General features: G+C 41.7%; 1 protein-coding gene across 1 annotated transcript in view; it reads left to right on the top strand.

Moving 5' to 3' along the window:
* The first annotated feature begins 584 nt into the window (after positions 1-584).
* The window catches only part of RAP2A (RAP2A, member of RAS oncogene family), a 34554-nt gene continuing 19371 nt past the window's right edge, over positions 585-15767 (top strand). Inside the window, exon 1 of the mRNA XM_075741311.1 lies at positions 585-1162. Within this exon, the coding sequence (XP_075597426.1) occupies positions 849-1162 (314 nt within the window). The 5' untranslated portion in view covers positions 585-848. The remainder of the gene's footprint in view (positions 1163-15767) is intronic.

The following is a 15767-nucleotide window of genomic DNA, read 5'->3' as shown; positions in this document are numbered from 1 at the left end:
AGCGCAGGGGCAGCTGCCGCCTCACCCAACCGCCCTGCACCCCCCCTCGGTGGGACGCCAGCTCCCCCTCGGGCTACAGGTCGCTCCCGGGGCCCGTGGCGATCGCGTCACCCCCGCCCCCCCGGGGCGGCCCCGGCACCGCGGGCCCCTGACAGGCACTTCCGGCCGCAGGACCGCCGAGGGCCCGCGCGCCCAACCCCGGTCGCCCCCAGCCCGCGCTCCCATTGGCTCATCCCACCCGGCGCGTGACGGCTGCGCTGCCGCTGGTTGGCCCTCCGGGAAGCGCGTGTCGCGGAGCTGGCCCGAAGACCGGGTTGGGGGCGGGGGCGGGTCGCTGTCTCCACGGCGACAGCGCCGGGCGAGGGACGGGAGGAGACGGGCAACCAGCGCCGCGACCCGCCGAGTCGCTGCTGCCGTCGGCGTCACGTGCGACTAGCCGTGCCCGCCGGTTGGCCGGCGCCCTCCGGCGGGGGAGGGGGGGGAGACGCGGGGAGGTGCCACGTGACGAGGCGTCGCCCTCCCTCCTCCCCGCTCTTTCTTCCTCCTTAGAGCCCCCCTCCCCGCCCCTCCGCGCGCCGGCCGGTTGGCTGTTGCCGTGGCGACAGGGGAAGGAGGGGGCGGGGCCGGCGCCCCACCTCAGCCGCGCCGCAGCCCGTGAGCGCGGCCCCGCCGCTGGCAGCGCCGCCCAGGAGCTGCCGCGGCCGGGAGCATCCGCCGGGCGAGCGGAGCGGAGCGGGGGCGGCGGCGGGCAGGGAGGGGCGGCCCATGGCGGGGGGGTGAGGAGGGGCCGTCGGCAGGTGCGGGTCGGGCGGGCTGGGCGGGAGGTCCGCGCTGGCGGCGGCGGGAGGATGCGCGAGTACAAGGTGGTGGTGCTGGGCTCGGGCGGGGTGGGGAAGTCGGCGCTCACGGTGCAGTTCGTGACCGGCACCTTCATCGAGAAGTACGACCCCACCATCGAGGACTTCTACCGCAAAGAGATCGAGGTGGACGCCTCCCCCTCCGTCCTGGAGATCCTGGACACGGCGGGCACCGAGCAGTTCGCCTCCATGCGGGACCTCTACATCAAGAACGGGCAGGGCTTCATCCTCGTCTACAGCCTGGTCAACCAGCAGAGCTTCCAGGACATCCGACCCATGCGCGACCAGATCATCCGCGTCAAGAGGTGACTTGCCCGGCGGCCGCTCCTCCGATGGCCGCGCCCGACGCCCACCTGCGGCCCGGCCCGCCGGGGCCTGCGGGCCGCCCGTCTCCCCCTCCGTCCCCTCCTCCCCCGCGCCGGGCCGCCCCGCAGTGCCCGGATCTCCGGCCCGGGGGCTGCCCACGCCCTGCCCGCTGCCCGTTCAGGTGCCTGCCCCGCGGCTTCCTTCCCTCACCCGCCTCCCTCCCTCCCTCCCTCCCTCCTTCCCCGGTGGCGCCCCTGGGCGGCAGGACACCCCCCCGCACCCCCCCGCCGGTGCCTCGTCCGCAGCCCCGGGCGGATGCCGGCCGCCAGCCGCAGGGGTGGCGGAGCGGGGGCAGGGGGCTCCAGCGGTTTCCGCTGCCCGCCCTCCCCCCTTGCTCCCCGTTTGCGTTTACGACGCGGTAAGTTTGGGGTGCTCCTGCGTGAAATATGGCAGGCGGGCAGGCGGCAGTCTGTGCCACGGCTGTAACCGGGAGGTGGAAAAGCAGTTCCCCGAATATTGCATCGGGTCAGCCCTCGAGTGTACTTTCTTAGTGGACGTGCCGTAGCTGGTTTGCAAGGGAAGCGCCCGGGTGTTTTCGTGCAGCATACGTGTCTTCGAAGGCCGATAGAAATGTGCCTTTTCGGATACCTGCATAGGTATTTCTGTGAACTTCCCACTCCTCTTAAAAGTGCAGAATGCAAAACGTCTTTTTGGGTAAAGAGATGACGCCTGTGAGCTTTAGGCCTTATGTATGTTGGTGTTTCTCTTAAATTTCCCACGGTTGCATTGCCAGCCACTCTATTATGAGTGAATCCACAGCGGTGAAACACCAGTGCCTGCTGCCAGTTTGTTTTTATAACCACTAAGTTGTTTAGATATGCGTCAATCAGTTAGATGTCAGCAGCTGAAATGCAGCCAGTCACGCCAAAATAAGGGTAGATGCACCATTTGAAATCGTAGCAACCGTTTGAACCATAGCGTGAATGAGAAAATGCCGCTGGCCAGATCATCGCAGACAGAGATCTGTTATTGCCTGTGGAGAGAGGTTGTAATTATGTCGCAGAACTGGTTGTAGCTTTCCCTTGGACATCTGAAAGGGAAACCCTTGTAAATAACTTAGTTGGACCACAGCTGTTGGATTTGCGTCTTAATGTAGAGCGGAGCATAAAAGGTGATAATTGCTAATCGTATTGTCGGGTATGGTCTGTTCACAGAGAGTATCGTTCCAGACCAAGGCCTGGGGAAGATGTATTTTGAAATTGGGGAGGAGGGTGAGTAGGGGAAAAGGGAGGGAGGAGACAAAGCGCTGATATTTTTTAGAGACTTGCAACTTACTCCTAGTAGGTGTTTCTTAATGTGTGTCCTAACTTTTTCACTAGAGATTTCTAAAGACCAATGTAATAAAGTTATTTGGAATTTATTATGGAAAACGCCTTTTCCATATCCTCGCAATCCTTATCGTTCACACATACCTCATAGAAGAACATTTTTTCTTTAAGTAGTTTGGATAGATTTTATTTGTTTATAAATGCTTTAGGTTTCCTGTATTTAATCAGTGATATAAATTCAGATAGTCTCTGAATACGTAGCTGTGGCTTTTCCAGCTTGCATTATACCTTGCAATGGAGCATCTGCATTCAGACCTCAGCTGGCAACTTGTACTTCCATAGTTACATTGTCTCAGCACTGCTGAGAGTGGGTCTAAATGCTGCTCTTATTTTTCTTTTGCTCTTTTACTGCAAGGCTTCAACTTTTGGCTTTTGGTTAGGTACTTTGTGAAAGACATATGACCAATGTTTTAATCCTAAATTTCACTTTTGCACAGTAATCTAAAAGCAGCTGAAATCCTGAATTACAAGTCCTGAAACTTGTAATTGAGTTGTAGTTGACAGGGACGTGTTGTTGACTTGCAATATTAAAAAGGATGTAGTTTCAGCAAGTGTACCAGATCTTTCCTTGTCAACTTATATTTGTGGGTTTTGTTGGTGTTATGTTTTGGAACTTAAGTTCACAGGCAGTATAAGACCTTATGTGCTGTTGACTTAAGCTTGCATCCTTTTTATCAGTTAAACGGGAAGAATGCATGTTTACAGATATAATATGTATCTGTACAAGGACTTCCAAATTATAATTTACAGTTGCACAAATGTATTTAATCCATGTTGAGAGACAAATAATCATAGTCCTCTTTACTCCAGGGATTCTGGATTAGATGTACCTGAAAACAGCAACTATATGCTTATATTGATACAAAACCATGATCTAAAAATCTCTGAACTTTCATTGTACCTGAGAACCAATTGGCCTGGGCTCTGACTCGTAGGTATGTCTGCATTTTACATGTTGTCCTTGTTATTTTTTTTTTTTTATGAGAGAATCCCTGTGTTATTACATAATTAGAGAGTAATTTTAATTACTCTCCCAAGAAGTTGAAAAGCCAGGTGAAATTCCCTCTTCAGGTTAAGAGACACACGCTTGAGTCTTCTGCCTGCCTGGTCTAACCACTACATGCCAGGCCAAACCCAGCTAAGGGAGTCCTTTGCTCTACCTGATGAAGTTGAGTTACTTTATAGGAATGAATGACATGTTCATGAATGAAAGAGAGGAAACAAGTGGACCTTTACTTAAGTCTGAAGCTAGTGGTTAGAAGAGGTTGAGATCACTCTTGCCAGTACAGTTTCTGTTCTCAATAAACAACTATTTAATATTTTAAAAAATGTATAAATAGACTTAGAACAGGACTGACATCCAGGTCTTCTAGTCTGCAGAGAAGTCTGCTAGTGGCAAAACTATAAAGTCAAGCTTCCTTGTGTACTATGGGAGCCTTGCATCCCTTTCAGGCATGGTGCATGGCTTTATCAAGAGTGGGGGATGCCTCCATAGCTTTTACACAGGTAATTAAAGTTCTTTTCTGGGAAATGGTTTAAATATAAACCATATCCTTTGTTTCTAAGTAAATAAACATTTTTGTCTAGATCATTCTAAGAATGAGTCAAGGTGCTTTACCTTCAGCAAGGGAGCCCTGTCAGTTCCGAGTGGATGGGTGCACCCCCAGCAGCTCTGCCTACACACAGGGTGAGGAGAAGGAAAAGGTTTCAGAAGTGCTTGCTGTACCCTGGTGCAGTTTCGCACTGCGCAGAATGCTGTCAGCGTTGGATGGAGGATCTCGGTGGTACAAAATCACAGCTGCTGTTCTTCTTCCTCCAGATGCTGCATTTTACAACAGTTTCTACCCAAGAAGTGGCTTGGCTATAGCTTGTGTTGTACAAAATAATCACTTCTGTTATCAGCTCTTCTTGCAGTGCCTGCAACTAGCCCTGCTTATCTGGAACCTGTGCTTTAGTCTCAGTACATGGGGGGCAGGAAACCGATGAAAGGGGATGTGCCCTAGGTGAGTGAAGCCGTGGATGCCTTGTTTTGCAGGATAAGGAGTGTGATCGGATGGTAGGAGGACAGAGGGGTTGTGCCCTAATGTAGGGCAGTACATTGTGCAGAATGAGGCCAAAGGTATAGGGTTGGTCTCTGGGTTTAGGAACTTGAGAGTGCCTCCATGCTTGTTTGAAGCTGTTATCACTGATGATGATAGCTAAGTAAACAGTTTGGGAGCTCCTATTCACTGTACAGTTCACTGCTTATCTGAAATGCGTTGTTCCAAACCCCTGATCTTAAAGTTTCAGGTACTTAGTACCAGTTTCTGGATCCCACTTGTGCCAAATACATCCATTAAGCCTTGTTTCTTCTGATTCTTGCAAATGCAGAAGGTTTGTTCTGTTAGGAAGATGGACTGTCTGTAAGCATAATATTTTTTTTATGTGGTAGCTTTGAAGGATAGTCCTTACTTTCTGTATACAAGAAGGATAAAGAGATTCAAGCGCTGCTTTACTGCCTCCTGGTGAGACATTACACAAAATATATTATCTCTCTGCATTTGTAGGTGCTGCGACTCTGGGACCTTATTTCCCTCTGAAATGGATTTGCAAGCTTGGCAGCAAAGAGCTGTTTGTTGTTTATGCTGCAGACAGAACTCACTCTGGTTTCAGAATGAACTGTTTTCTTGAGAAACCTTTTATTTGTGAGAGCAAGGTTAAACTGGATGAGTGGGCCCATGCCAGCAAAGGTCCACAGTGAAGTAAGAACAGAAGCTGTCAAATGAAACAGATTGGAAGTGGTACACCCCAGTTAGATATCAAGATTTAGAAATAAGTAGTGATTGTAAGTAGTGAGATTAAGAAATGTAATTTATTTTGTGCAAAAATTAGTTTGGTAACTGCTAATGCTGTTGTGTTTCTTTTGTGCGATTAGAAAGCTCTCTGAAGAGAATCTGCTGATATTTACAATATACTGAATTTTAATTTTGGATATGACTTTGCCAATATTTTTCTCCCGTGAAGGTATGCTTAAACTTCATTGGGTATGTATTCTAGGTGCTTATGCAGACTTCAGTAATGTAGTTTCTTAATCTGTCCTAAAGGCTTTAGTATATATATATTTTAGTGGAACTCTATGAAATAGAAAAGTATTATTACTTTTATTCAAGCAGAAAATTAAAGCACAGAAATAAAAAAGAACTCACAAAGTTAATTCAGAGTTCTTCACTTGCAATAGTTTCTCTAGACACCTGACCAGTGCTTTAAAGACAGGACCACTGTGTTCATGTTTTGGAGAATCTAACAGATTCTCCTTACAATAGTATTTTTGAGAAATGCTTTATTTCAAGTAGTGAAAGTTTTTCATTAATCTATTGCTTTTTCTCCAGGAAGCAAAGAGCAGAAAACTTACTAATTTAGATTGTCTGCAAATGCAGACTAAACAATATAAGTATATTGCTATATGTGTCTCTGAGTTGAGAATGTACTTTGTCGTGGTGTTTATCAACAGCATGAAAGTCTGTCTCCTAGTCTAGGGATTCTGTGTGGTAATTTAAAACATACAAGAGAGGTAATTATTGAAATTTATTAATTGTGAAATCAGCATCTTGAGTCAATGTTAATTGGTGTATTTAGTGACTTAATGCTGATTAAGTCTGAAAAATGATACTTGAAATTACAAATTGCTCAAATGTCTAGTTTGAAAATGTTGCTTTCCAAGTACTATGAAAACCAAGTATGTTTTTTATTCAAAGCTTGTTTAGCATGTTGGGGTCCAGATTCTCATTAAAACTAGAGAATATGATCATACAAATGACTTTCAGTAAATATAGTTTTGAGGAGATGAAATTGTTTAGTTCTTTAGCTCTTCACTGTACTAAGTGCTCTTTAAGCAAGGTTGAATTTACCGGTTTTCTGAAATTTTATGTATTTCTCATCTTTTTTTATTTTAAGAAAATATTTCTCTTTTGAAAAAATTTTTTTTGAGAACTATTTATAGACAATTTGTCATAAACATTACTATGACAAATTCAACCACAATCAGGCCTCCAGCCTTCCAGCAAGAAATACCTAAGTGTTCAGAAGTGAAACTTGGGAAATATTATTCCTTCTGAAGTACTGTATGCAAAAGGTTGACAAATGTCTGGGGACTTTCATAGGTGCTAGCTGTGTAGAGATGTTAAAATAAGAACAGATTGAAATCCTGAAATCTTGTTTAGCAAGAGTTCTTTGGTGGTGGTTTTTTTTTTTCCTTGCAATAATCTCAATGTAGTGGATTAATTGCAGTACTTATCTTTAAGTGAAAAAGGCAGGGCAGGTAATAAGCATGGCCCCCATTCTCTATTGGATGCTGATCCAAGCTGCCAGCCACTCTTGTGCACCCATCAGATGAAACTTAGCACTTTATTGCAAAAATGGATTAGTAGGTTTTAAAATCTGTCCCTTGTATGTATTTCTGAGAAAATGCAGGAAGCCGAATGGTGCAGACATCAGCCATTGTGTTAAAATATTTAAGTACAACAGAAGAGCTATACTGGCCTCTTGTTTGTTTTTTTTTTTAAAGGGACATCTATGGATAGCTATTTCTGAGACAAGAACCTTATTGATTTACAGGAAGAAAATGCAAATATTTTAAGTGTCTCTAGAGATATAAAGAAGTAGTAAACACAAGTAGTCAGTCATATCAAATTGACCCTGAATGTAACATCAATTGTATGGCCATCTCCTGTGTCTTGTTGGGGAACTGACACATGCACTGTACCCTAGAAAGTGTCTATAATAGAAAGAGTACAAGTATGCAAGATACAGGACATTACTGTAAAATCTATTTAGTTTTAAACTCAGATTTTTAGTTTCTCTTTGTGCTCTCATGCTTTTAAAATAAATTTACAATGCTTCTTTCTGGGTCTATAGAGTTTAGATTATTTTTTTTTTTGTGAATCTACTTTTAATTTGAAATTAATGAACTAATTCTGTCAGACAAAATTATAGGTTTCTTGATTTAACTGGGGAATTCATACATAGACAGTCCTCTAAAAAATGTATCTGACAGTGTGCAATTTTAAGCTATAGAAGATTATTTTAAAGTTGCTTGGCTTAGTCTTAAACTTAGATATTTCAAGGTGCTCATAAATCTTCGGAACATATTACCTTTAATGTTTTCCTGTAGAAGCTTTGGAATGAAATTCCGTACTTGCACAGTTTTCTTGATGCCTTTTTTCCATCACTCTCTTGATACTTTGAAATATTCATACTACTTTAAGTTACTTTCTGTAGAAACCATCAAAATTTGAGACAATGTTTATAACCAATGAGTCTTCTAATGTGGGTTGTTGGGTTTTTTTGGCTGCTTTCTCCCTCTCCATCCCACCACCCCCTGCTAATTGGATAGGTATTCCTTTCCAAGATCTGTTTATTTTTCTTTGTAAGGTAAAGTGAAGTGATAGTTTCTATATGTGGGCACTGAAAATAAATCTTTTTATCCCTTCCTGCTTTTTAGGTGTTCTTTGGACTTTTATTGAAAAAGCCAGGTAGGCAAGCTCCTTTCGTATGCATGTTTAGTTTAGATTGTGCTAGTTTAGAGTATAGCTTTTTTTTTTTTATGATGCCTGTATCAGCATCATCTTCTCTTTTCAGGTCTTAATTGCTGCTGTAGCTTATGTTGTTGTAGTGGTGTGTGAATAAATATGGATAGCTACAATTGTCAAATAGTAGAACAGTATGTGGCAAGACTTCTTAAATTTGTTTTCAGTTGTGCAGTGTTGCTTGATCATGTCTGTGTCGTAAAAATGCTATTTAACGTGTGAAAAGACCAAATATAACAGTGATTTTACTGGCTTTCATAGTTTAGTACAATAATATAGCATTAATGCTTGGGGTTGAATGTTTTCTATCTTGCTCTTCATTAAGCTGTTTTGACACAGATTTTTGCAATAAATATTTGGCAAATTTTATTAAAAAAATTATTGCTTATTAGAATTTCTGTTTTGCCTTTGAATTTCTGTTTTGCCTAGAGGACAATAATTCTTTAAATACTGTTTTTTATAGCCAACACAGTTGGCAGTAACTTGCATCTTTTCTTTCAAAATAACCACGATTCTCTAATCTTCAGTTGGATAGTATGTGGATAGAAACAAATTTTGTTGTTTGGTCATACATAAAACATTCTGGATAACAGTATGTTTAGTTAAAACTCTTATGCTAGCAGGCATACTTTTTGGACTGAAACTTCAAAAATAGACATTCTTTGGTGATTGAATTTTTTTTTTAGATGAAGATTTGAAAAGTCTGAGTGGGTGGCTCTCTTAAAAAATTATTAAATCCGTTCCTTTTCTAGTTTTCCCTTAATTTAGTGTCAGATTTTTATTTTTTTGCACCTAAGAACAAACCTGAGGTTACTGGTCATTTAATTTCTCAAATATTGCAAGTGTTGCTCAAACATATCTTTTTCCCCCTTTTCTTCCTCCTTGTAAATTGTGTAGGTGGTATGTGATGATAACGTTTTGAGAGAGAACAGGGAAGCAATTGGGACTGCAGTGCTAAATTATCCTGGCACATAGTGACTTGTACAAAGATTTACGTGATTGTGAAGGTAATAAGAACTATAGCTATCTGCTTCTTCATATTCTCTTATTTATTAGCTTCCTGCTGGTCTGTTTTGGTTAGGGTTTTTTTGTTCCAGAGGTTTCCAATACAAGACTAAGTATTCAGGTTTTGCTGCACTAAGGCAAACAGTGTAGTCTAGGTACAGTTTACAATGACAAGTGCAACTCGAACACTTTCTTTGTCAATGGGTTGCGTTTTAGCAGCTGTGTTGTCTTAAATCCTAGTCTAGACGAGAATTAAAGGTGTGATATGAGCACGTTATCCTTGCTTAACATTAATGTCACAGGGCTAGCTCAATTAGGTGGTGCTGTACTCTTGAAAAATGCAGTGATGTCAGTATTTTAATTCTTGTCTTGATTAGGCCTAGACTAGGTGAAAGAAGAGGTGAAGGACAAAAAAAAAGGACTAAGTGTTTTTAGAGTTGATTAGCTTGTTTTGAAACATCGCTTGCATCATGTAGATAGAGCTTTAATGTCTTTTAAAATATTGTTATTATCTTCTGCAAGAAGTTAGGGTAATGAGGCAGACATTCAAGCATTTCAAAATATTAGAATGTAATAACTTAGGGTAGTGGTCGGGGGTAAAATAAAATATAATTCTTACTTTATAGAATGGTTTGGTGACTTCCCATTATTGTTCTGGTCAGCAGGTAGCCACCTTAACTAAAACATTAATAGTGTTTGAGATTCCCATGTGAGTATCAACTCAGCTACAATTTAATTTGAACTGGAAATGAACTGGATAAGGGTGCTGAACTTAAAGTGCTCTGAATGTTGTGAAGAAGAGCTTTGGGCCTGGATTTCTGATTCATTGCAAGAAAAGATGCTTTCAAGAAATAGCCACGTAGATCGCCACTAGGCGATGTGTGTGCTTGCTGTGACGAGCAAGTTTTGGTAGGAGAATGTTTGTACTGTTTGCCCTCTTACTCCTAATATATTTTACGGTATAGAGGATAAGCCAGGACTGATCAACCTACTTTATCTGATTAGATCTAGTTGCAGTTTCCCACATTGCTATAACATCTTTTTAACTGCTATACAAAATCTTACTTGAAACATTTTATACATGTGCAAATAGTTGGAATGCTTTTTTCTTTTGAAAAAGCCATGAACTTTGAGACCTATCTAGAAATGCATAAATTCTTTCCTCAAGAACTGTTTTGCTTTTGAAATTTCCTTACCATGTCTTCAATTTCATTTTTAAATTTTAGAAGCTTGTTGTTTTTGTCAGAACTAAACAATGAATATGAAATGTTTGGGTTTTATACCATTTTCCCAAAACATTATAGATGATTGTGTGTGTGTGTGTGTAGAAATCTGTTTGGGTGGGTTTTTTCTCCACCTCTGTATTTATTGCACTTGACCATGATGCAGAATCCTGGACGTGTGTATTTTTTGAACTACATGACAGCAGTCCTTATTTATATACTGCTATTTGTACACTGTTTTTAAGAAGGTATGTTTTCAGTCTGGATTACTTTCCACTGCCAAAAGGACTTGATGTTGTAAAGGGTTTTCGTAGTAGTAGTATTCTATCTCCAGGTTCAAAATTTGCCCCTTTTTTGCTGTAATAATTCTGCTGAAAACCAGTTGAACAGTGGTGGTTTGTGTTTTTGTGCTTCAGCGGTTTTTTTTAAACTTCAGGAATTTGGTTTATTTTTGAAAATAATTTGGAGGGCAGATGATGATCATCTTGAACTATTTCTTCTGGAGCATTTTATCAGATGCCTTTCATACACACATCCCCAAAAAAGAAATAAATCTAACTAGTCTGAGTGCTTCTCAGATCAAATCCAGGCTCTCCATCTCGCTGCTTAAAGAAAGCATCTGCTCTGCTAGTCTCAGTAGCAGTTAGATTCTTGGTAGCTGACATGCAGGTTACTCCCTACAATGCCTGGAAGAGAGAAGCATGAGTCACCTTCTGCTGGCTTACTGCTGCGGTCCACAATCAAAATCCAAGCAGTAATTTGGAGTGAATTCTCCCATTGCTTTCATCCATTTGGATGGAGTGTTAGGTTTGTGGGGGGAGCGTCAATGTAGTGCCACTTAAACCTGTTTAATCTGCTTGAGTTCTTTAACAGATAACCTCCTCGATATACAGTGGGGGTTTGGGGGTAGGAGGGGTTGGTTTCAATTTTGTACCAAGTGTGCAGAGTGTTGTCCAAAGCACAATGGATGCAGGGAATCCTGGCATTCATCTTCTGAACATGCAATGCTATTTGCTTTTTTCATTTTTTTTCTCCAGTGTCAGCCTTCTTTTTTCTTTCATTTCTCATTTCTTTCTTAATGAAATGCGTCTTGCAAAATATCTTAATGTTTCTTTTCTGTATCAGTTCTTTAGGAATTTGCTTTGCTCTGAGGTGCATAGTCCTGTTGCAGCAAACCACTTAAACTATCTCCTTATGTCTGTAGAATCTCTCCTCTTAAGAGGCAGGCCCTCTCACTGATCAAAACACTTATATTCTAAAAGAATGGGAGAAAAATGGAAGCCGCTACATCATCATGGAGCAGCAACTGACCTTTTCTGAATTATTGTGGTCACCTGGACTAGGGGAGTCTTCTGGTGACCAGTCACTGTATGGGATATTGATTTTGCGTTTTTGCAGTGACTTCTTAATCTAAAGTGAATAAGCAGTCCTGAGAAATCCCTGGATTTCAGTCCCTAGTATCTTTCTTCAGCTTGTACACCTGATCTTTTTTCTGTCATTGTTCCCTCAGGATTTGAGAATTTGCCTTCATGTACTTGAGAATGCGCCACTGTGAAGGCAATTACAACAGGAAGATTGAAGAACGTTTTGTCAACCTCACTTGTAGCTTAGTGGCTAGAGCAGCCTTCTGAGAGAAGCAGATGTGGAACTCCTATGACTAAAGAAGGTGTATGGTATAGGTCTTTTGCCTCCTCGATCAGTGCTGTGGTCACTGTACTGCTGCCTTAAATGTGAGAAACAGCATTGGCACTACTTGCTTTTATTCCCATGGCTTCGCATGGAAGTGATATCTGTCGTGTGTTTTGTTGAGTATCGTACTACTGCTGTGTTACTAGGCTCACAGAGAAATGTTTAGTGAATTAGGCCTCTCGAGGGACTTGACTGCTTGCATGCCTCATCTATAAATCTCAAAAGAGCTTAAGTGTGTGATCCTGTTGTGGTTCCAATATATGGCTCAGCTGGGCTTGCACAGCTGTAGGCCTTCAGGCAGCTACCTTGTTTTGACAAAAACCTTAGATGGATGTAGCTTGTCAAGAAATGAAGTGGGTAGGCAGAAATTTTGTGGAGGAATCTCTTGGACATGGTTCCCTAAATTTTTCTGGAGTCACGGTATATTTACCTACCTCAGTTTTGCATTCAGGCCTAGAAGTATTTGCTGTCAAAATAGTTTTCCTCTTTTTACCTCTTGCCTTTTCACATCAGTTTCATTCCTTATGTTTTGAGCAGTGAACTTCTGAGTGTCTTTGTATGGATCCTGTTAGTACAGAATATTGAGTAGACCACAGACTTGATGATCATATCATCCGCAGCATGGACTTGACAAATTTTGTACTTCAGAAGTCTTCCTTCTCTAAAAGAGACTTCTATGCACAGGTTATGTTGCTGATTATATTTGGAGTAGAATCTGCTTAGGTGGTTACCCTCATACAAATAGTTGTCTAAGGGGATAATAGACTCTTTTCTAGGGAGAAACTGGAGAAGCAGATAATATCAAGATAGCCTGCCGACAGTCCACAGAGTTCTAATGTTGAATATCAAACATGAAGAAACTTGATTAATTAGTCTTCATAGGCCTGTCTTCTGTGTTTCCCCTCATTTGGATCTGCTGCCTCACTTAACATTAAAAGCTGCAGATGCTCAGCAGGCTGTCTTCAGATCATCTGCTTCTCCAGTAGTTGTTAAGAGGTTGGCCATGTGAGAATAGATAGCCTTCTGCTCCTTGATCCTTGATGTTCCATAAAATTTAGGCATAACGACACGTTCTGTAATTTCACTCAATCCACACATTCCCAAATTTGATTCAAGTTGTGGAGAAGCTAGGCTGCCTGTTGATGTGGTGAATGAGTGGCTATGTTTTGATGGGATTAGGTTTGAAGAACCCTCTGCTGCCTCTAAAGATAACATTATGGATCAGCTGATAATTTTGCCTGGACTGTGTAAATGGATACCTAATGGTCTTGCCTCTAGTCTGGCACTATATATGCATTATTGTTGTTCCATCTGGGATTGTGTAGCCTTTGTTGCTTACTGAAGTATCACTATCATTACATAGCTGCTGCAAATTTCTGATGGATCTTTTTACCATCTAGCAGTTTTTAGTCAAACCTCTTGTAACCCTTTTATTTGTACTGCTTTCTGTAACCAGATTTCATAGCAACGAAAGTCAGATGCTTGCTACCCATCAGATGATGAGTCTGTCAGTAACTGTTGGCAAGGAATTCTATTCCTATTACCACTCTGAGTACCAGCCTTTACTTAAAGGTCTGGTGTTATTTTGGAAATAGCCCTGCTGCCACCAGGTCCCATGTCTCAGATTCTGCACTGACCGTGTAATTGGAGGGTAGCTGGACTTGCTCCGCATCTGTGCAAGGGTGGCTTTCAGGAACCATAGTGAGCTAATGCAGTCCTTGGACAGCCTCCTGATGGACTGGGGCTACTGTTATTTCCATCTTTTTGATTTACACTGTCAGTTATGTTTGTAATTGCCCAGAGTTCAACTATTAGGCAGCTGTAATTGTTTATAGACAGGACATATAATGTGAATAGTTAAAAGCAGGGCCCTTTCTTAAGGGAAGGAAGTGACTGGTACTTGCAGACCATATGAACCTTCAGTCATACTACTAACCTATAGCAGACATTTTAAAAATACCATTATCTGTCTAAAAATTATATCACAAGAAGCTCAAGATAAGCATCATGGTAGTCTGATCTGGTGATGGAAAGATGGTTTCTCCTGACTGCGTCCTCTTACTACTTTCATAAGTGTTTGATTAAACAAATCCACATAATTCAGTTTTTACCTACCAAAGTTTACAATATAACTGTGTTCTGAAAAGGAAAATAAAACAAACAGAAAACTGGACACTTGAACTTAGAAGGCCCTAATTGCTCTGGAACATAAGGAAGAGGGAGGGAGGGAGGGTGATGTGCATACACCAGTAAGCCCTGCAATACATGGTATCCCTAGGCCTAATATGGACACACTGGAAAAAACCCAAACCTGTGGCTACAAAGTTTTCACCTCTGGGAAGAGTTGCTACCTTGTAGACTCAACATAGAAAAGAAAATAGGATTTTTTTTTTTTTTTGGGGGGGGGGGGGGGGGTGGCAAAGTTTAACCTATATTCTTTCCATGGATTCTCAAGAACTTGGTCATTCAATATGATTTGCTGTTATTACAGGATATTGCCTTTTTTTGTTTATCTTGTTTGATCGCTAGTAAGCGGTATTTGGCTAAAATATACAATAAAGCATCCTTTTTAAAATTTTGATGAGCATATTCAAGAAAGAAAACAAATCACCTAAAGATGCGAAATCACTGAACTCGGCGTATGTTGAATTCTCCTCCAGATGCTTTTTATTCGGAAATAGTGTCTGCTATCACGGTAGCCTCATCTGCCAGAGAGGGACAATGGAAAGCTCAATCTTGGATGAAAGCTGTGAAGGCACACCTTGAAAGTCCCTTATTACTCTAAAATTAACCAATTGTATTGCCTTCCTAGCTGGGATAATTGGACTGGTAATTGAAGTCTACATTCTTCTCCCAGAGATGATCAAAACACCTTCCTTTGAAAGACTTTCTGTCTGTCAGCAAGAAATGTGGTTAGATTAAAAGGACTGGGAACAGTCTGGGCTTCACACCCCCATACACACCTTCATATTAATTGAAATGGCCTTTCTGCATAAGACAACTTAATGTGGAAAAAATAATTAGTGGACTATTTTCAAGAAATTCTAGTTACCAATTAGTGATTCAACAAAGAAGGTGTAATGGACACTAGGGTGTGTGGTACCTTTAAATATAGGCTCTTTCTTAAAAGAAATCCAACTTTCTCAAATATTTTCTTACCATTATTACTGTCACTTTTGAGGGTTAAGTAGACAAATTATTGTCTTTTCTGTGCCTAGAATGTGACAAACAGACATTTAAATATTTGGGTGCTATTTTGTGTCTCAGAATAAAACAAAATAGTTGTAGTTTAGTGTCTTTCGGAAACTGTTACCTACCTAAACGCTGACACATTAAAAATAAGTTTACCTAGAAAGAGAGACAGCTAAAATGTACATGTATACACAAATATATGCATATATGTGCAGAGGCATTTTTCAGTCTTGGAGCCTGTGAGCTCAGAAGCCGGGACAAAAAACAAAATGTGGAGTTTGCCAGGTTCTGCAGTCATCTTCTGTTTACAAGAGTTTAAAATAGGCTTTGTCCACATACGAAAATTTTGCCACTATTACTTTCTGAACAAGTTTGGTTAAACCAATGTAAAGCCACGTTGTTTGTTTCCTGCCTAATTTAAGGAACATTAAAATTGATGTCCATGTGGGAATTTGCAACACTTTAAAGAAATTATTTAGGTTTGCCTGGCTTGTTTGGTTTTTTTTCTCTGTCTGAAAAAAATGTCAGTAAGGGACATAGCCT

Source organism: Balearica regulorum, chromosome 1 (assembly GCF_011004875.1).
Source record: "Balearica regulorum gibbericeps isolate bBalReg1 chromosome 1, bBalReg1.pri, whole genome shotgun sequence".
Lineage (NCBI taxonomy): Eukaryota > Metazoa > Chordata > Aves > Gruiformes > Gruidae > Balearica > Balearica regulorum.
The sequence above is the reverse complement of the archived record's forward strand: the minus strand, read 5'-3'. Positions and strand labels throughout refer to the sequence as shown.